The 22451-nt window shown below is 54.7% G+C and overlaps 1 protein-coding gene across 18 annotated transcripts in view; it reads right to left on the reverse strand.

Moving 5' to 3' along the window:
* LOC105494887 (protein tyrosine phosphatase receptor type F) overlaps positions 1 to 22451 on the reverse strand; it is a 93423-nt gene that overhangs the window by 48639 nt on the left and 22333 nt on the right. For all 18 annotated transcript variants that reach the window (XM_024796970.2, XM_024796969.2, XM_011763848.3 and 15 more), the window contains 3 exons: positions 21848 to 21993; positions 21543 to 21684; positions 5657 to 5845 (listed from right to left, as the gene is read on the reverse strand). In XM_024796970.2, the coding sequence (XP_024652738.1) occupies positions 5657 to 5845; positions 21543 to 21684; positions 21848 to 21993 (477 nt within the window). The remainder of the gene's footprint in view (positions 1 to 5656; positions 5846 to 21542; positions 21685 to 21847; positions 21994 to 22451) is intronic.

Here is a 22451-nt window from a genome sequence, read left to right on the forward strand (position 1 = left end):
GGGCCTCCCATAACACGCAGCCCAGCCCAGCGGAAAGGGCGGCAGGACTCAGCAAACTCACAGCCCAGAGGCGGAGTCCATAGAAAGCCCACTCAACCCCGCTAAAATCTGGGGGACTACTGAACTTTCCCCCTTTGGCCTGGCTGGCGAGAGGCAGAGATCAGTGCCCAACCCTTGCCTGTCTGGCACCTCATAACCCTGAGGGTTGGTAACCCAGAGGGCCAGGCGCTCACCCTCCATATCCAGGCCTATTAGGAAATCTGAGCAGGTTTCATCCCCAACAGGTACCTTCTCTGAGGCTCAAGCCCCCTGTGCAACCACTGCCTCCCCCAGAGGAGTGAGGAGCCCATAGATGGGCCCAGGTCCAGCTGTATCTACCCTGCCCTGCTGCTCGCTTCCTGTCCACATCCGGGGATTGGGGAGTGTGCAGAAAAACCAACGCCAATCCCTGTTTCAGGGGACTTGACAACAGCACCTAGAGGAATTCTTCATCTATAAATTCAAATGAGAAAACAGAGGCCGAGAGACATTCAGGGAACTACCCAAAGCCCAAGGTCACACCAGCTTCTAAGTCAAGCAGAAGGACTTGGCAAGGTCCATCTAACTCACAGCCTGCCCACGGGATGAGGCTGCCAGTCCTGCAGATGCAGAAGCAGGGGAGTGGGCAAAGGCTGGGACCTGGGAGTGAGGGTTATGTGGGAAGAATCCACACAGTGATTCTCTCTTTCCAAGAGACCCTTTTGGGAGGTCCACAAGGTCAAAACTGTTTTCATAATACTAATAAATTATTCGCTTTATGCACTTTCTCTCATGAACATAGAGCTTTTCAGAGGCTAATGACATGTGCCATCACAATTGACCTAACGCACAAGTGGCTACGAAATCCAGCTGCCTTCTACTAAGCCCCAAATCAAAGAGATTCGTAATAAGGGTAAAACAATGTTGTCCCTCTTGGTAAATTTTTTTGTTTTAAAAAATATAATTATTTTCCCTTAAAAATGTTATTTATGCTAATATATCATGGGGTTTTATTATTTTAAAATGGATTAACAAATATTTTAAAATAATCTCAATCTTAATACCTAATATGGTAAACATCAATAGAAATAACCCACACAACAGCTGGGTACGGAGGCTCACCCCTGTAATCCCAGCACTTTGGGAGGCCGAGGCAGGCGGATCACCTAAGGTCGGGAGTTCAAGACCAGCCTGATCAAAGTGGAGAAACCCCGTCTCTACTAAAAATACAAAATTACCCAGTTGTGGTGACTCATGCCTGTAATCCCAGCTACTCAGGAGGCTGAGGCAGGAGAATCGCTTGAATCTGGGAGGCAGAGGTTGCGGGGAGTCGAGATTGCACCACTGCCTGGGCAATAAGAGCACAACTCCATCTCAAAAAAAAAAGAAAAAAAAAAAAAAAAGAACCCACACAAACAAGAGCTCTTTGAAGTTCTCTGATATTTACAAGCAGAGGTCCTGAGACCAAAAAGTTGACAATGCTGATCTCCTGTCATCCAAGCCAGGGCTTGGTGGGGGGTGGGAGCAGTGGATGTGGTCCAGGACTGGCACCCCTCACTCCTGGCCTCAGCTCTTCCAGAACCTAACCTGTTCTGAAAGAACCTAACAGTAATTTCCCCACCAAACAGAGAATCTGCCTTTTCCATTTCACAAGACGGGTGTGAGGGACTGAAGGGGCCCAGGAGTCAGCATCCCTAGGGGTGTACTCGTGCCCGAGAGGTGCCAGGGAACTCTGGGCCAAAGGGAAATTGTGAGCATGCACTGGCAGTGTGCCCTCCTGGCAGGCCCCGCAGATGGTGAAGCAGAGTGGGGTGGGGACAGGTTCTTCCAGCCAGAGCTGGGGCCAGCCAGCAGGGTGAGGGGCTGCAAGCCCTCTGTGTCCCACCCGCGAGCCTCCTCTGCAGCCAGAGGCTGCATCTCTTCTTAAGACCCTCAGGTTTTGCCTCAGGGTGCTGGGGGTGGGGAAGAGACTGCTCTCTGGATGAGCACATGGACTCAGTGAGTTAGGCTGTCCTCTACGACAAAGGATGGCAGCTCGTATGTTCAGGCCACAGCAGGAGTGCGGGAATCCCCTCAAGCCCTGTCCAGGCTCCGCACAGCCTGCAGGCCAACAGCTTCTCTCAGGACCCAGCAGAGGCTCCAAGCCCCTGCTCACAACTCCATTTCCACTCTATAAGCTTGCTCCTGTTCCTCCTGGGCCTACCCCAGTCTCAAGTTCCAATTCTCCAGGAGGCGGTTTTGGCAGCATGTCATGTCACTACAGAGAAGAAAAGGCCTGCTGACCAGAGCTCACATCTAGGCAGTGCATGCTGTCAGCTACCTCCTGCCCAGCTCCTGCTTGGGGGAGAGGGGGTCATGCCCTGGTTAGATGTGCTGTGGCTCAGGTCGCAGATGGTGGAAGACTTCTGGGTACTGGTCAGTGGGGGCCTGGGGTCTGGAGAATCTGGGAATGTGCAGCACTGAAGCCCCAGCAGGGTCCAGTTGCTCCTCAGGGCCCCAGGTTTGCTATTGTGATAATAGGTCCTGGGGTGATCTCACAGGGGAGCTCCTAGGACGAGTCTTGGTGCGTGACCCCAAGTGACTCCCTTAAATCAGCTGTGAAGTGGGCACGGTAATCACGGTCTATCCTACTTCACAGAGCTGCAAGAGAATCAGCTGCAACAAAAGGGGGGAAAGCTCTGTTGTAAACTGTCGGTGATGCGTAAACCGTGAAGGTCCCTGTAAACAGCTGAGTGCTCACAGGCCTGAGTCCACTCCATGAAGGGTTGTCCCTGAAAAATGTGCACGGAATAGCCTCAGCACCCTTCTAAATGGTAATGGGGTAAGGCCAGCAGCAACTGAGGCCAACAATCCCAGGCCAGGTCAGGCAGGGAGGGGAGAGAGCCCAGTTATTACTGCAAAGGTGGGATGGTAGAGGCCCCTTAGGTGCCTTCTGGCTCCATCCCAGGAGCTGGACCCTAGGCCCATGACCCTGAGGTCACAACTTCCAGGTGGCAGAAAAAGAAACAAGGAAGTCTTCCTTGGACCCGGGAAAGCAGGAGGAGGAGTGAACATTAGAGCAGATATTAGCCTACAGGGACAAGTGCCAAAGGTCAAGTTCATGAAATCATTCACTTGACGAGGGCTCAGAGAAGACCTGTCCCACAGCTGAGCTCACCAAGTGTGATCAGACCCAGGTCCTCCCTTCAAGGCCTAGCTGAGCAGAACTGGAGCCAGATGGTGACAATGTAAAGCAAGGTGAGGTCTGAGGAAGCGGCCAGAGGCTGGGCAGGGTGGAGGCTTTCAAGTGGAGCAGCCGGAAGGTGGGCAGAGGGCCGGAGGTGGGCAAGGACCAAGGACAGGTCAGCACAGCTCTGTGTTAGGACGGTCAAGGGCATAGAAAGGAGAAAGAGCTCCATGAAGCCCTTACCAGAGGCCAGCCCACCAACTCAAGTTTTGACTGCTATTGACTCACTCACTGCTTACTGTAACTCCTTTTCAAACATGAGAAAACTAACACACGAAAAAGTTAAACGACCAACACCAGAGAGCTGGTAAGTGGTGTAGCCAGGACCCGATGAGACACGGGCAGGTGAAGACCAAGAAGGGCCCTCCAAGCCTTGTTCGGGAGCGTCACTTGACCAGGTAGGCAAGGAGACACCACTGAGGTGGTGAGAGCACAGGAAGGATATGAGCAGCAAACCTGACCTGCAGGACGATGGATTCTCGGGAGGGCCTGGAGGCAGGGAAAGCAGTGTCTGGTGCCTAGGATAGGACTGACGCAGTAGGAGGGGAGAAGGGGGCCAATTTGAGAGCCACAAGGGTGATACATTTGAGAGCTCTCAAATCAAACCAACTTGAGACCCATGTTCCTTAGGTTGGGGGGTGCCACTTACGGAAAGAGGGTATGGCTGTCTGGCAGGAAGGTCACACTCATCACTGGTCATCACTGGTCAGGGAGACCAGAAGGCAGGTTGATTTTTGGATCCAGAGCTCAGGTAAGAGGTTTGGGCTGGAAAGACTGAAGCTAGAGTTGCAGGTGAGGAGATGGCAGTTGGAGCTTTAGGAGGGGTGAGCTCTTCCAGGGCAAGGCGGTGTCCATGGGGCAAGGGCAGGGCTCCTAGGCTCCTTGGTGGAAGGGAAGATGCTGCTGCAGGGAAGGGGTGCTAGGAAGAGGGAAGTCGCAAGAGACAGAGTCCTGGAAGGCTAGGGAAAATGGGAGTGTGGTTGGGAAGGAGGGAGAAATGTTAGCTGCTGCCGAGAGGACAAGGAGGATGGGGTCTGAGTGGCATCCAGTGGAGTGACAGGCAAGGAAGGGGTGGCCCAGGGCCGGGCACCCCAAGCACTATATAAATGCTAGATGAACCAACGTGTGAGAGAGCCTTCCCAGAGCTGCTGCCAGACAAGTCCATGTGGTTCCGTGGAGGGGCCCAGGCCTGCAGGGAGGCGTGTCTGGTTGCTTGGGGAGCCTGCCTGGGGGAACTGTGAGAAAACGCAGAGGAGCCGAACCGTGCCGGCTGCTGTGCTGCGCTGGGCAGCGGCCACAAACACTGCCGGCCGTTTGCTGCCTTGATTATGGCTGTTTTAATTAACTGCGCTACAGCTGCCTCCATCTTGTTGAGTTTTAATTAAATTAAATGAGCTAACACTTCGTGGGCTGTCTCAGGCGGCCGTGGCTGGGGCCAGAATCTTGCCCTGCTGGGAAGCTTGTCTCTCCCTCCTCCTGCAGGTCACCAAGGGGCTGTGAGCCTGTGGGAATTGATGGGGAGGGGCTGGTATCCCAGGGAGTGGGAGGGCACCTCTGAAGCCTGCAGGCCCCTAAAAGGGGCAAGAGTCATGTCCTCCTTTTCAGCATTGACATCACAGCTGACAGGCAGCAGGGGCTCTGGCCGGCACTGGCCATCCTGCCCGAGACCCACCATCCCATAGCTAGCAGGAGAGCTTCTGAAGCAAAGACTATTGGTCCAGGCTGTGCTGGCAGCAGATGCAGAATGCAGCCAAGCTGATTCTGAGCCTCTTTTCCCGCCTGCTCTGTTCCCACAAAAACTGAATCAATTATCCTGGCGGGAGCCTCACAGGCAGATCGATCAATGGGGCGACACCTCCTTCCTGCACGATGGCATCCTTGCTCCCAGGGCTCCGAGCTGGCTCAACAGAGACATCCAGAGGAGACAGGTGGCTCTGGTAGTCGAGGGACAACAGCAAGTCCCCTTAGTTACAGGCCCCTGAGGTCCAGCCTTTTGAGGCCTGATGAATCAGGCACCTTTGGCCTCTTTTCCCAGCTAAGCCCTGCCATCTGGGGAAGCAAAGAGAAGCATCATCCAGGCCCTGTCTCAGGCCAGGCTACAGGGGAGGAGGAGGGTGAACATCCACAGAGCACCCGTGAAAAGTCCACCACATTGGCACGTCACATGTGCTGCGAGGGGCAGAACTGGCCCAAAGTCTGGAGTCTGACAATCCCAAGAAGGTAAAGGCACAGCCAACCATGAGCTCTCTTCCCTGGGCCAGGCACACTTGCAGTGAGACCCAGCCCACCCCACTAGGTCCCCTCCGCTCAGCCCTGGAGGCGCCCAGGCCCAAGGGCGTAGGCTGTGCTGGGATCTGGCAAGAGGCCTGTTCTGAGGTCTGAATGGTCACTTGACCCCTGCCCTCTGCTCACCTGAACGCAGCTGCTTGATGCGGCCGTTGCTCGTGGCGGGGTCTACAGGAAGGAAGTCCTTGAACCAAGAAATCTCAGGGTCTGGATTTCCACCTGCGGCGCATAGCATGGTGGCTGTTCGTGCCTTCTCCACCACCTTCAGCTGGGGCCCCATGTCGATGGAAGGGAACCCAGGGGGCAGCTGTTCCTCTGCAGATGAAGAGCAATGTGTGTATTAGGGCTGGCTCTGCCTGCCCCCTATAACCCCTCTGGGGGTAACTTCCCCAACTCCAGGTTGGCCAGGGACCTCAAGACTCCCCTCCCCCATCCTTGATTTCTAAGCAAGAAGTGTACCCCGATTTGAGGAACCAGGGCCATAAGTCTCTTTGGCAGGGCAGAGGCTGCAGTGGGGCCCATCCCTGCCCTGTCAGGGAGTTTCCAGGTCTGAGACGAAACGCCTCAGACTGAAGGCGTCAGCACTTATCTCTCCAGGCCCTGAGAAGAACGAGAATCGATGCTCTGCTGGTCACAGCAGAAAGCACTGTATGGATGCTGGGCTGCAGGGGGTGGGGGCTAGTGGGGAGCTCATGCAGCATCCAACAGCCACAGCTCAGCTTGAAGGCCTCTGTGCTGTCCAGCCCCCTCTCCCCTGTCCACACACACAGTGTTCCCTCCATCCGGCCTTCAGCTCTATCACATGGCAGGGCCCCAGGTCACTGCCTGGTCTCTAGCCCTGACCCTGGGTACCCAGCCCTACCAATGATCCCCTTCTAACTCTGATCCTGACCTTGACCTATTCTCTACTGCAGCCTTGACCTTGAGCTTTCTCCCTCACTCAGTCCTGACCCTGGGAGTCACAGTCAGGGCTGCGGACCATGCCTGAGCATGTGGAGGCACAGGAGATAAAAAAGCTCTAAAGACACCAAAAGTTGGTGGGGGTGGGGAAAACTCCCTCCTGGCTGCCTTCTCCCAGCTTGCTAGGGGTTGACGGCACACAGAGGAGTCACTGGCACGGAGTAAGAGGAACAGATGTCAGCAGCAAACCCACTCCCACTGCACATGGGCTCCCATATCAGCCCCGAGGGGCTGTAGGGCAAGGCTATCCACTCTCCAGCCCTTGGAAGCACAAGTCCAGGACAGGCTCAGGACTAGTGTAGACCAAATGGGACTCCCACCTTCACCACAAACTAGCTTTAGGGCCTGGTATGTTACTCATTCTGTGTCTGCTTTCATCTGTACACAGGGTTCAAGTGGCCACCTCGTAAGGCCATTGTGAGGTCTGTATCTGATCGTGCATGCAAGGTGTTGCAGAGCATCTGATGCGGAATTCACTCCCAGTGAATATTAGCTGGTATAACTAGTAAGGGCTGAGCCACTGGGGCAGACAGGTACTGAGACTAGAGTCAGGAGCTCCCTTTTCCATCCTAGGCTGGTGAGAGGCCCTTCCCACTAGGACCAAACCACCAAGCGTTTTCAAGGCCTCAGCAGAGCATCTCTCCTATTGTGGATGCCAGGCACACCCAATGTGGGGCAAGGGGAATGTGTGTCCTTTGTCTGTCTCCTGGGGAAGGGGGGGGAGCTGGGCTCATGGTGGGGGAGACCAGCACCACTCTGTACCTCCCTTCCCAGCACAAGATGGGTGTGTGGGAACACGTGCCAAGGGAAGTCAGGCTTCTATGCCAGAGTAAAGGCACATGGCACCCTCAGACGTGAAGGTAAAGGCTGGCAGAAACCAGCTTGCCCTAGAGCCTCTTGGAGACCCAGGGGGAGCGACTGGAGGGTGGGTAGAAGAGGGAGTTGGAGGAGCCCCAACAGGCAGGAGCAAGATACCTATATATCTGCTGCCAGACCCCAGGGGACGCTCCCCAAGGCTCCAGCTGCCAGGGGCATCCCAAAGGAACTGTGGCCCATGAGGAGCAGAGGTCTCAGGCTAGGGAGCAGCAGGATTCCCAGCACGGCCTTGCCACCCCACCCTTTCCTGGGACCTGGCTGCACGTTTCCCCATTTGCAGCCCTAGAAGTTCTGGATATAAACTCAGTATCTCCTTGGCTGTAAATATGGTCCCACAGTGCCCTTTCAGCTTTGATTTTTAAAAGTAAAATGTTCAGCAGTGGCAAGAGAAGGGAAGGAGGACAGAAATGAAGAGGACTGAGATGCACCAGGCAAGGGATCAACCTCCTTTGGCCCATCTGCTGCTTGCTTCCATAGGAAGGCCTGAGGGGGACCAGAGGTGCAGGGTTCACCTCCCCAATACCTGGGGACACTCACGGCTGCTAGGGCCATCCTAGGTGCCCTCCAGAGCACCAGTCTAGTTCTTCCAAGACCTCATTCCTACCTGCCCAGTTCATGGGGAGGACATGGCCACCGCCTGCCAGAGTCAGGGCCCAGGAGTCAGGTGGCCTTCATCTCCACCCGCAGACAGGGAAGGGAAGGGAAGTACAAACGTGTGCAGCCTCGTGTCTTGGAATCTACTCTGAATTCTTTACACGGGGAAGGTCTTTGGGATTTATGCCAAATTAAGGACAATTAATTTTCCTCCCTCAATTATCACGCCCTCAGTGGCTCTGTCCTTGGCTCAGATCATCCCTCAGGCACTGCCTCCAGAGCCTAAAACCAGAATGTGTGGAGAGCTGTCCATAAAACAGCAGGACCCAAAAGCCAGTCCCCTGTGCCAACTAGGCTTCTAGGCAGCACGCAGAAAGCTGCCACTCTGCCACCTGGGAAGGGAATTGGGTCTTACAGGAGGGCTCCAGCCCCTCAGGAGCGACTCACTGCTGCCTCTTCCTTCTCTCCCATCCAGGTGCATCTGAACATTCAATTCACCCAAGTACAGCAGCCCTTTCCTGATGCCCACCATGCACCTGGCCTGGCTGAGCCACTGGGCATCCTGGTGTAAACTGACCTACCAGCCAGACTGGCACACTTACCACCTTCCCCCACAGGCACCCGCAGGAGCTGGGTCTACTGCAGCCTCAACACTCAGGTTGAGGACCTGGGCAACTCCTCAGCTGATGTCACATGATCACTCCAAACCCATCAACAACTGGGAACACTTGAGACCCAAGTATGAGGGACAGTAAGATCTATGGAGCATTTACTAGGTTCCAGGTACTACGTTAAAATGCTTTACAAAATGACTTAAATCTTTACCAAACCCTTGTGAGGTACATGGGCAACCAGGGGCTTAGAGAGATCTAGACATCTAAACACCTGCCCAAGGTCACATAGCTAAATCGGAGGTGGGGCTGGGAGGAGACCGGGTGGTAGGCTCCCAGCTCCAGCGCTCTAAGCATGAACACCCTGCGAGTGAGGGGCCCGGCAGCCCTCCCCCACACCACGCCTCGGCCGGCGGGGCTCAGGCTCCACTGCAGAGCCCCGCACAGCGCCACGGCGTTTGTGTTTACCGCAAAGCGAACCCCAGGGTCCCCCACATGTGGACACTCGCAGGCACGCACCCACGTTCCAACCCCGGAATGCACCAGTCACGCAGAGTCCCCTCAAATCGCATCCTGTTGGCGCCGAGGGGAGGAAGGGCCCCTCCCCGCTCCAGACCAGCCGGTAGCCATGGCGACGGCGGAGCGGCGGGTGCCTCGGCTGAAGGGCTGCGTGTGCCCGAGTCCGTGCAGGCGCGCGCGTCCGCTGTCCGCCCCGGCACCGCCCTTCCCGCCCCCGCCTGGGTGGAGCCTCCGCGCCCCTTCCCAGGCCCCGGCTCCCCAGCTCCAGGGAATCCTCCCACTAGGCTTTCCTGCTTCACCGATGCGGCCCTTCCCTCCACCGGCAACCGGGTACCCCGCACAGTGCAGGGAGGCGCCATCTGCCTCCGCAGCCTCAGCGCCGGGGGCGTCCGCACTACGCATCTCAGGCCATCGCCTGATAAGAGGGTCCCCTGGATGGAAGGAGAAGCCCATGGGGACTTTAGGGGCCTTCAGAGGTACCCAGGAGCCCGACTCCCCATACCATTTGCGGATGATACCTGCATGCATAGGCAGCATGCACACACATTCCCTAGGGTCTCCCTGGCTCGCGCAGATCTGTGTGCAAGGTGGGGAGTGTGCACGTGTGTGTGAATGCCTCCTGCACCTAACAGAGCTGGCCTTTAGCCACTGCAGCAATGAGACCTGTCCCCTTCTGTGAAGAGGTTTGGTTGTCCCATGGGGAGAAGACGATGACAAGCCCTTGCGGGGGGAGGGTCGGGGGTCGATGGTGGGAATCTAAGGTTCAGAAGTGGGTGAGAGCTTGGCTAACCTCCCACAGCAGTGTTGGAGCTGATCGGTTTGACTCTACAGCTCACTTGCTATCTTGGTGGCTTCCTGGAGGAGGGAGATTCAAGAACAGGAAACACATGAGCATGGGAGGCAGAAAGCTTTCCAGGGAGGAGGGGAAAACTGCCTTTGTAAAGGCTGTTGGGGGGAGGGTGGTGAGATGACAGTACCAAGGCGAGTCTAGTGGGAGCTGGGGCATGTGCTGGGGTCCTGACAGATGAGCCTAAGATGGGGGTGGAGGCTGCTGAGGGCCCCTACAAAGTACACACAGGTCTCTTTGTCCAGCTCAGCCCTGGACGCCTGAGGGGGAGTCTCTGGGCCAGAGGGAGGGGCTGCACCAGGGAAGCTGACAGATGGAGATGCCTTGCAGGGTCCCGGGGCAGGCAGCACCGTCTGTCAGTATGACCTTCTCACCCGTGTTTACCCAGCTTCGTGGCGTCTCCGTGCAAACGCAGGCACACACCCGCACACACAGACACAGGCTCCCTGGGGTGGCACCGTCTGTGAGCCTGACCGCCTCCCCTAAGCTTGAGTGTTGGGCCTGGCCTCACTCTGCCTCTCAACACACAGACACCGTAGAAACATGCACAGCCAGGAACCCACAGAAATATACATGGAGAAACAGACAGGTGTAAAAATAGAAACCTACATGTGCATGTGGAGGGGCACCTGCAGTGACAAGCACCTGTGGAAACAGACACATGCAAGCAGATCCAGAGGCAGTGCACACAGAGACACGCAAACACACATGTGGAAACATGCAGAGCCAGACGCACCTATGCAAAGACACGTGCGCCTGGAGACACATGCAGGGACAAGACACATGAAGGAACCTCATAGGTGGCAGGAGTGCTGGCTCCCCCTGCCCTCCAGCCTCTTCACAGAAGCCAAGGCCACCTCCAGCAGCTCCATCCTCAACAAGGCCAGGGCCAGACGCCCCCTAAAAGTCGAAGGCTGCCAGATCTGCATGCTCCCACACCCAGAGAGCCCAGCCCCACCCCCAGGCTTCCAGGCAGTAAGCGGGGCCTGGGGAGCCTTGGGCCCATCTCCCTTCGCAGCTTTGAGTCTCGATTTTCAGCTGTTTTTCCAAGAGCAAACTCCCACCTCTTCCAGCACTCAGATTTCATCAAACTTGGCATCTTAAAAGCCTGTTTTGTTTTTCAATCTGAGCTGTTTGGGGCCTGTTGGCAGGCGCGGCCTCCCCCTCCCAGTCCTATCCCCCCTTCCTCGGGTTTCCCTGGCACCCCACATCACCCTACTCAACCTGGTTGAGGCCTCCCCACCATATGAACCCAGGGGCCATCCCCTGCGCATACACCCAACCCACACTGCAGTTCCAGACTCTGGTCCACACTGAACTCTCCTTCAGTGGCTCCCCAACCTCAGTCCTACTGCAGGGAGACTCTTGTCATCCATTCACTCCCTAGGTTCAGGCCCTGCTTCCAATTACTCTAGACACTGATAGCCTCCCTTTCACTTCTCAGCCCTGTGGCCCGGCTGCACCCTGCTGTCTCCCAACACCAAGGCCAACAATGGCTCCACCGAACTAACTGCTAAGGACACATGCTGGGCCTCTCAGCAGCACCTGGCCCTGCTGACCACTCCTCCTTCACACACTTTTTTCTCTTGATCTTCTTGGCCTCACACACTCCTGGTTTCCCTCCAGTCTCTCAGGAACCTCCTCCCAACACGAAGATTCAGTTCCTGGGGCTCCTTCTGTCCTGGCTCTGGCTCCCTGAGATTTGCTATTTCTCAGCCTGCAAGATTCCAATTCCAGATGTCCCCTGGAGTGCCAGGCAAATGTGTATGAGGCCTCTTTGACACCTCCCCTGGATGCCTGCGCATACCTGGCTCAACAGATTTCTAACTGGACTCACCAACTTGCCTCCTTAAACCTGGTCCTCCTCCAGTACATGAATCTTAGAAATGGCACCCCCACCTACCCAGCCCCAGAGCCAGGAACCTGGAGCCTTGCACCTCCCCAATCCTACAGGTAGCCAGGAAGGCCTCTACTCTTTTTAATCTTCATTTTGTTTTTTTTTTTGAGATGGAGTCTCGCTCGGTCGCCTAGGCTGGAGTGTAGCGGTGCCATCTCATCTCACTGCAACCTCTGCCTCCCAGGTTCAAGCAATTCTTATGCCTCAGCCTCCAGAGTAGCTGGGATTACAGGCTCCCGCCACCACACCAAGCTAATTTTTACAGTTTTAGTAGAGACGGGGTTTCACCATGTTGGCCAGGCTGGTCTTGAACTCCTGACCTCAAGTGATCTGCCCACCTCGGCCATCCAAAGTGCTGGGATTATAGGCATGAGCCACCGTGCCCAGCCTCTTTCTAACCTTCTAGTGATCTGTTCCCCTATCTTCCCCTACCCATACCCAGATTTGCGCCAATGCCATCTCTCACCTGGACTGCAACAACCTGTCATTGGTTTCCTTCCAGCCCCAACTATGCACCCACACAGACCTTTCTGAAGCTTAAGTTTAATCATGTCATTCCTCTGATTAAAATCTGGCCAGGAGCGGTGCCTCATGCCTGTAATCCCAGCACTCTGGGAGTCCAAGACGGGCGAATCACTTGAGGTCAGGAGTTCAAGACCAGCCTGGCCAACATGTTTCGCGAAACCCCATCTCTACTAAGAATACAAAAAATTAGCCGGGCGTGGTGGCGCATGCCTGTAATCCCAAGCTATTTGGGAAGCTGACACATGAGAATCACTTGAACCCCGGAGGCGGAGGTTGCAGTGAGCCGAGATCGCGCCACTGCACTCCAGCCTGGGTGACAGAGTGAGACTCCATCTCAAAAAAAAAAGTCCTCTCAGGGCCAGGCATGGTGGCTCACGCCTATAATCCCAGCACTTTGGGAGGCTGAGGTGGGTGGATCACAAGGTCAGGAGATCGAGATCATCCTGGCTAACACGGTGAAACCCCATCTCTACTAAAAATAACAAAAAATTAGCCAGGTGTGGTGGCGCATGCTGGTAGTTCCAGGTGCTCGGAAGGCTGAGGCAGAAGAATCGTCTGAACCCGGGAGGCAGAGGTTGCAGTGAGCTGAGATTGTGCCACTGCACTCCAGAGTCTGGGCGACAGAGTGAGACACCGTCTAAAAAAAAAAAAAAAAAGTCCTCTCTCCCCAGCAAGCAAACCAGTGGGAGGGAGCACCTTACCAAGGATGGAGAATGTGCACGCACAGGGCATTTGGGCATTTAAACCTCCATCTTGGTGAGCCTCTTCCCAGAGCCACTGGCTCCACTGTGGTCATGAGGCTAGGGAACACGCACAGTAGGCCTTGCAAGTACCCGTGACTATAGGGACAGGGGGTCAGGCTGGGCACAGGGGAAGTGCCCAGTGTCCACGGCTAACAGAAGAGGCAGGGGTACCACCTGCTAAACAGGAGCATCCATTCAGAAGGGAGTCCACTTGGGCACTTGAAGGCAGATCACAGCTAATAAAAACAGGAGAGTCGGCCGGGCGCGGTGGCTCAAGCCTGTAATCCCAGCACTTTGGGAGGCCGAGACGGGCGGATCACGAGGTCAGGAGTTCGAGATCATCCTGGCTAACACGGTGAAACCCCGTCTCTACTAAAAAATACAAAAAACTAGCCGGGCGAGGTGGCGGGCGCCTGTAGTCCCAGCTACTCGGGAGGCTGAGGCAGGAGAATGGCGTAAAAACCCGGGAGGCAGAGCTTGCAGTGAGCTGAGATCTGGCCACTGCACTCCAGCCTGGGCGACACAGCGAGACTCCGTCTCAAAAAAACAAAAAAAACAAAAAAAAAAAAACAAAAAAAAAACAGGAGAGTCCAGGTACCAAGAAACCCAGGGTCTGACCTTTAAGGCCCTCCCGGCAGTGCCTACTTACTTAATACCTCTCCCATCCCCATGCCTGGGGCCTAGAACCTCCAGGAAATGGTTGTAGAACCTCATGTCTGCGTGGATCTGAAATCTACTGTGGTCATGGGGGTGGAAGGACAGGTCACAGAGGACCACAGCAGCTGGACCAGGGGTATATAGGTCATGCCTCAGTTGTTAAGGGAGGGGTAGAAGCTGGCTTGGGTTCCAGGTTCTGGGGCCATTTCTACATCCTCTGTGCTGCAAATCAGGTAGGTGACAGGCCCAGCTTCTGCCAAAGCAGACTGTTACCCCAGACACACATGCAGACAATAGAAAGGGATCACATCTTGCCACTTGGGAAGCCATCTTGTGCCTGCAATAGCCCTTTACCCAAACTCCTCAGCCATCAAAGTCAGGCCTGGGCCAAGTCATTCCACCATGGGTGGGAGGAATATACAGGTTTGGAGCAGGGCAGGAGGTGGAGCAGAGAAAGATGACTCCTTGAGGAAACACACATGCACCCATCTTGCAAATGGAAGCTCCCTCGCCAGCTCTGCTCCAGTTCCAGCCCAGCCCAGGATACCTCAGGACAGGGTCAAACGTCTATCATTGGCCCTCTGTCTCTAGAGCTGTTTCCAAAAGGACTGTGCTGGGGAGTGGTCAGGGGGTATTTCAAGAGGTCCTTCATCATCCTCCGAGCCCCAAAGCCAGCCAGGGTCAGAGCTCCTGCAGAACCCAGAGGTCCAAGCTCAGCACAGCACTGATTTGCCCCCACCCTGGTCACTACTTCATGTGCCTGATAGCCCTTCCCCAGAGCCTGCTCCAAGGTTGGCAACACCAGGCACTCCATCCAGACACCTGGATTCCCTGGCCCGCATGGCACAGGTGGTATGGTCCTGGCCGGTGGGCACACTGAGGCTGGGTGGGAACAGACAGAAGGGATTATGGGCTTGGTGGGGTAGGAGAGGGAGAGGAAAGTGTCCCAAGACCTCCTGCAGGCAGGCCTGGGCGGGATCCCTATCTGGTGCACCCCACCTCCTCGCCTGGCTACAGAGGAGATGCTGAGGGACCACCGCAGGTGCTGAGAACAGCTAAGCCAGACCATTCTGGCCACATCCAACTCTGTCCAGCTTCCTGGCTGACCAACAGCTCCAAACAGGGATCCTGCGGGGTCCCAGAGACAATGAGCCCAGACACAGCATCTCTGACCTCCTGCCAGTGCCAGACTGACCCCACCACACTTCAGTTCAGGCTGCCTGCTGCCCACTCCTGCTGCTGCCCACACAGCTTGTAAGGCACACACCACCTGCCGTTCACTCCCACCCCCCACACACTGCCCGAGGCACACCTACACACACAGCCTGCTGCACGTCACATGGCACACACACTGCTATCCACATGGCACACACACTGCCTGCTGCACACCACCTGCTGTACACACCACACACATGCACATTGTCTGACATCCACACACATACACTATGTGCTGCATGTACAAGCACAGTCTGCTGCACACCACCTGCTGTACACACCACACACATGCACAAGCATTGACATCGATACACATACACTATGCGCTGCATGTACAAGCACACAGTCTGCTGCACACCACCTGCTGTACACACCACACACATGGCCTGCTGCACAAATATACTGCCTGTTGCGCATGTACACACACACAGCCTGCTGCACACACATGCGCTGCCTGAGGTATACACACATAGCCTGCTGCACACCACCTGCTGTACACACCACACAGCCTGCTGCACGCACACACACGCACTGCCCACTGCATACCACCTATTGTACACACACACACACTGCCTGCTGCACACCACCTGATGTACATACCATGCACACTGCTTGCTGTACACTCCTGCAAACTACCCGCTGCGCGCACACACACACACACACACACAGCCTGCTACACACCACCTGCTAGACACACACACATAAACATACCGCCTGCTGCACACCCCACAAACTACTCGCTGCACATAAACACACACACACACACACCACACACTGCCTGATAAAGATACTGCCTGCTGCACACCACCGGCTGTACACACACACACAGAGCCTGATACATATACACAGCCTGCTGCACACCACCTGCTGTGCACCAAACTACTCGCTGCATGCTGCACATAAACACACACCATACACTGCCTGATACATACACACACACTGCCTGCTGCACACCACCTGCTGTACACACACACACAGAGCATGATACACACAGCCTGCAGCACACCACCTGCTGTACACACACACACACACACACACAGCCTGCTACACACAGCTTACTGCACACCTGTTGCACACCCTTGCTGCACATAAACACGCATACACTGCCTGATATAAACACAGGTAGCCTGCAGCACAGCACACTGCATGCATATATTGCCTAATACACAAACACACACACTGCCTACTGCCTCCACCACCTGATGCATACCCCTTGTATATACATAGCCCATAAGGTACTCACTACCTGCTTACATACCACACCCACGCACTGCCTGATGCACACAAACACTGTGTGCTGCACACACTGCCCCTTCCCCACTGCCTGAAGCTCACTGTGCACTGACTACTGCACACCCGTTCTGTGCACACAGCTTGAAAGGCAGCACCCCTGCTATATACACTGCACCACACACTTCACACACACACTGCCTTAAACATGGAACACAGAGCACCCACACCACACAAAGAGTGCACGTTATCTGCCCTATCAATGACCCCAAGACAAACAATGCTACCTCTACTCAGACCCCAAGACAAACTAGCTACCTTGGAGCTAGGCCCCCCCAGGACAAGTCCAAAACAGCTCATCTCTCCTCCACAGTCTCTTTCTTCTCCCTGCCTCCTTGTCCCTCCCAGAACCTACCCAAAATCATCAGTGCCCTCCCCACACCACTAAGTGTCTGGCGGCCTCCTGGGCTTTCCCAGCCAGTCCTTCCAGGCCTGAAACCCGCGGCCCCAGGTGAATCCATGACTTACAGACTGAGCTCCAAGACCTTCACTGCCCCCCATCCTCCTGGGGGGAAAGGCCAGGAATCCAGGCCTGCCTCCCTCCCCTCCCCCAGGGCTCCCCCTCCCTGGTGAGGGAAAATGTCAGATTCCCTGTCTCAGTGGCGGCAGCGGGCGGGCGGGTTGGAGGGGGAGTGATTCAGCCGCCGCCTCAAGAGTGCGGAGCGAGAAGAGCTTTTCCTGCCATTACCCGGCGAGGGAGAGGCTGGCGCGCTAATGGCTTCAATTACCACTCAGACAGGAACGCTGGGCGGCGGGCCCCACGCTCATCACAGCCAGGACGGGCTCACCCCGGCCAGCTTGTGCTGGGCACCTCCACCTCATATGCAGCCCTGGCAGGGTTGTTGAGGGGAGGCCACACTGGGAATGACAATCCTGCTCAGAAGCGGGGTGCAAAGGGCACGGCTATGGGGAATGAGTGGGGGGCACTCCCATGGGCTGTGGTGGGAGTGGCCCTAGCCAGAGCAGTTGGGCCTGGTGTGACATGAGGCAAAGGCAGAGGCCACAGAAGAGACTGCAGGCCTGGACTCTTTTTTGGGGGCACACTGATCTTCACCTGAGCCATTTCACCCTGGACAGCCCTCAGCCACTCTCCAAGGAGCCCAGCTCACAGGCAGAGCTGTATGCAACTCAGGAAGGGGGCTGGACTCTTACTTCTCAGATCCCAACCAGCTCCGTCCCCTCCCCAGCCCTCCTCAGACCCTGTGGTGGTCTCCCAAGAATGGCCCTGGCTCCTGCCGGCCCCATCCCAGAGTTCCAGTCTAGCCATCCTTTCACCCAGTTCCTGCAGGCACCCAGCTTGGGGAGGGGTGGGGTGAGACGGGGCGGGGGGCGGGTGTTCACCCTCTGGCTCTCCCCCAGCACGCCTTTCTGTCAAGCCCAATGCTGGTCAAGGTTACACAGACCAACAGGATAAGTCAGCATTTTGTCTTCCTGGTGCTGTGTTTCAGAAGCAGGAGGGGCTCACTCAGGCCCACAGCTCCACACCCTTCCCCGGAACATGGACAGGGTCTGGGTACTTGTGCCACACTCTCCCCAGCCTCATCAGACACATCTCACACCCCAGAAGCACAAACATATACTGCCCGCCCCGGTAAAGAAACCAAACAGAGACACCTCCTGCAGAGACACCTCCTGCCAGTCCCTTTTTTTTTTTGAGATAGAGTCTCCCGTCGCCCAGGCTGGAGTGCAGTGGTGCAATCTCAGCTCACTGCAACCTCCTCCTCCTGGGTTCAAGCAATTCTCCTGCCTCAGCCTCCCAAGTAGCTGGGACTATAGGCGTGCACCACCACGCCCAGTTAATTTTGTATTTTTTGGTAGAGACGCGGTTTTGTCATGTTGGCCAGGCTGGTCTGGAACTCCTGACCTCAAGTGATGTGCAGGCCTCTGCCTCCCAAAGTGCTGGGATTACAGGCGTGAGCCACCGCACCCAGCCCCTGCTGTCAGTCTGAGTCGGTTCTCCTCACTCCGGGCCTGAAAGACCACCTCCATCCTCCTCAACCCTTTAAAAGATAAGGCTGCCCAGGGCAGTGGCAGAGGTAAGAGGGCTCCTGACACAGGACCTGGGGCTTAGGCGCTTTTGAAGGACTTCTCTTTCAGCACTAACAAGGAGGCCCTGTTCCCCAATCTGAGAGCCTGAAAAGAAGCCCTCTGGGGCATCTGGTCCTTCAGCTGCCTACCAAATGCCAGGGCAGGGCAGACGGCTCCCTGCTAGGACAAATGCCAACAGGAGGACTGGGCAGCGTTGAAATACTTGCCCCAGGTCACGAGTGGGGAAACTGAGGTCAGCAGTGGCAGGGAGGAGCCTGAGAACTCAGCAATCAGTGATGCTGGTCCAGGACCTGTTCTCTGAGTTCCTACTGCACAGGTAAGTCCCCCCATGGGAGTAGACAGTGGGGCTGCACCACCCGGATGATGCCAGGCAGCACGGAGGAAAACCACCTTCAGCTCACATGGTGAGGCCTCAAGATGTACAGCTTCCAGCCCCACAGCAACCACCACCACCCTCCTGGGAAGTGCTTCATACAGAGCATTCAATCTTCCAAACCAGCTTGGATGGTAGGCATTATATCCATTTACAGATGGAGCAAATGAGGCTCAGTGGCATAGTTACTAACCCAAAGACACATGGGAAATGAGTGGTACAGAGTCTTAACCACTGTCCGCTATGGATCCTCTAAGCTTATAGAGCCCATGGACTCACACGAGACACAGATGCAAAAGAGTAACTGGCAGTGGGCATGGTAGCTCATGTAAGCCCAACACTTTGGGAGGCCGTGGTGGGTGGATCACGAGGTCAGGAGTTCGAGACCAGCCTGGCCAACATGGTGAAACCCCATCTCTACAAAAAATACAAACATTAGCTGGGCGTGGTGGTGCCCACCTGTAGTCCCAGCTACTGGAAAGGCTGAGGCAGGAGAATCACTTGAACCCGGGAGGCAGAGGTTGCAGTGAGCCGAGATCACCACTGCACTCCAGTCTGGCAACAGAGACTCCGTCTCAAAAAACAAACAAACAGAAAAAACAAAAACCAAACAACAACAACAACAAAAAGAGTAACCGAATGAGATGTGGGTGTGAACAGATAAAGTTATGGTGTAAAAATGGCCAATGTGAAAAGATGTTCAGCTGTTCTTGTAATCAAAGATATGCAAATTAAATTGAGATGCCACTTTTTGCCTATTAACTTGGCAAAAAATTTTCTGATGATAATTCCCAACACTGGGGAAGATGTGCAGGAAAGAGGTACTCTTCTGCCCTGCTTGGCAGGAGTATGAACTGACACAATCTTCTGGAAATATGGAAAGGCTTAAAAATGCATATGCCCTTTGACTCAGCAATTCCACTTCCATGAATCTAGAATAAGGAAATAATGAGGAAGGTGAACACATCCATCTGCAATGATGTGTATGGCACCTTATTTATAGAAACAAAAAACTGAGAACAACATATGTGTCCAACAATAAGGGAATGGCTAAATAAATTAGGGTACTTCCATGTGACAGCTTACCCATAGCCATTAAGGATAATGATACAGGCCGGACACGGTGGCTCACACCTGTAATCCCAGCTCTTTGGGAGGCCAAGGTGGGCGGATCACGAGGTCAGGAATTCAAGACCAGCCTGACCAATATGGTGAAACCTCATCTCTACTAAAAATACAAAAATTAGCCGGGCATGGTGGTGCGCGCCTGTAGTCCCAGTTACTCGGGAGGCTGAGTCAGAAGAATTGCTTGAACCCAGGAGGTGGAGGTTGCAGTGAGCCAAGATGGCACCAATGCACTCCAGAGCGAGACTCTGCCTCAAAAAAAAAAAAAAAAAAGGATTAATGATACAGAAGAATATTTAATGACAAGAAAAATGTCATATATATATATATTTTTTTAAGCAGTCTACAAATCATCAGACAGTATGTGGTCCCATTTCTGTTCACACACACACATATGTGTGTATATATATGCACAGAAAATAGACCATGAGCAAATAACCAAATGTTATTAGTAGAGGTAGACAGACATTTTAATTTTTCCCTCTGTGCTATTCTATACTTTTCAATTCTTCAAAAAGGAACAGGTATCAACATCACATTTAAAAAAAGAAAGCAACAATTGGCCAGGTGCAATGGCTCACACCTATAATCCCAGCACTTTGGGAGGTTGAGGCAGGCGGATCACCTGAGGTCAGGAGTTGAAGACCAGCCTGACCACATCTCTACTAATACTACAAAATTAGCCGGGCATGGTGGTGCATGCCTATAATCCCAGCTACTTGGGAGGCTGAGGCAGGAGAATCACTTGAACCCAGGAGGCAGAGGTTGCAATGAGCTGAGATCGCACCATTGCATTCCAGCCTGGGCAACAAGAGTGAGACTGTGTCTCAAAAAAAAAAAGAAAAAAAAGAAAGCAACAATCGATGCTATATTTTGAAAATACAAATTCAGACTGATGAATCCGTTGTGGCTGGGGTCTGATCATGTCACCCCCGCCTTGTTTGTGGCTTCCTATGTCCCTAGGAGAGTGTTCATTTCTCAGCCAGAGCCTGTGTAATCTGCCCTCCAAACCTCTCCAGACTCATGCTGAATTGCTTTCCCCTTTTTCCTGTGCTCTCTAGCTCCCCCTCTGCCCTCCAGAAAACCCAAATTGAACTACTCAGAGCTCTCTGAAAGCTCCATTCTCTCTTGCTTCTGGGCCTGGGCACCTGCCTAACTGCCAACCGCCACCCCCAACTCCCACCTGTCCTCAAGACTTGGCTTAGACACAGCTCTCTCCTCCTCGATGCTCAGAGGACTTCAAGGTGATCCAGGGAATGCTTGTGAATGCATGGAGAAGCCACCAAGTGAGAGAAGACACTAAAATCCACGGACACAGCCCCAAGCCTCAGCTCACAGGGGCAACAAGAAACACACCTGACACCTACGGCCAGGCTCCACATGGAAATCAGGTTCACTGCCACAGCCACAGCCATAACCACATAACCCAAGGGATACACAGCTGCAGCTCCACATCTCGAGTCAGACCCCAGACCCCACCCAAGCGACGACCCAGCTCAGCAGTAGAATACAAATGCATCATGCCCCACATGGCTGGCCTCAGCATAAGCCACACAATCCAGGTCAGATCCAATGACTATCACTGTCCACCACTGACTTTCACCGACCCCAAGGTGGCCAGTCCTCCTTTCCGCCAAATGCACATGGGCCCAGGGTAGGATCAGAGCTGGCTGGCTCTTCCCGCACCTCAGCCCGGCAGCCCACTGTGCCACATGTCTCCCTAGCACGTACCTTCAAGCACTGAGAGCTTGGCACTAGTGTTGATCTCACCCAGGCTGTTAGTAGCTGTACACTCATAGATGGCTTCATCTCGCTGCACCCGCAATGGCTGGATCCGAAGCACTGACCCTGCCCCATCATCAAACTCAATGACCTGTCAAGGGGACAGACGTGGGGTCACAGCCTACTCAGGACACAGGAGCCTGCTCAGGGTCAGTTGTCCTCCCACCTTCGAAAGGTCCATGGGGAGGGAGACTGAAAGGAGAGAGTGTGGGCAGACCCTCAGCCCTGCCTACCCCTTCCCACCACAGACACACCTCGAAGCGCTGGGAGCTGACTTTCTTCCCCTTCTTCATCCATGTGATGCGTGGCTTGGGTTCTCCTGTGGCTTGGCACACGAAGGAGGCTACCCCTCCTGACAACCCAGTCTGGTCCTCAGGGACTTTAATGAAGACAGGTTTGCCTGGAAGAGATGGAGACACCAAGTCACCACGGCACAGTCACTACAGGAATGGCCAGTGAGGCAGGTGGCAGTCATGGGAGCAGAGAGAAAGACCTACAAAGAAAACACGGACACCTCACCTTTATGCGGCGCTTAGTACGTGCCAGGCACTGTTCAGAGAGCTTAACATTTTTTAACTCTGTTAAGCATATGAGGTGGGTGCTATAACTGTTATCTGTTTCTAGAGGCCCAGAGAGGTTAAGGGATTTGTCCAATATGACACAGCTGGTAAGTGGTAGAGCTAAGATCCGAATCCAGGTGTTCGGAGTCTGGAGTTCACACTACCACTGCACCCTTCCGTTGCCCTCCCCACATCAATTCCAAGCTCCAGGAAAAAGGCGTGCTGGAGAGCTTCTGGGAAGAGCTCCAGCTCTCCCAGAGAGTTGTCCCTCCCCCTGCTCTCCATCTCAGTGATGGCA

The sequence above is a fragment of the Macaca nemestrina genome, chromosome 1, assembly GCF_043159975.1.
Source record: "Macaca nemestrina isolate mMacNem1 chromosome 1, mMacNem.hap1, whole genome shotgun sequence".
NCBI lineage: Eukaryota > Metazoa > Chordata > Mammalia > Primates > Cercopithecidae > Macaca > Macaca nemestrina.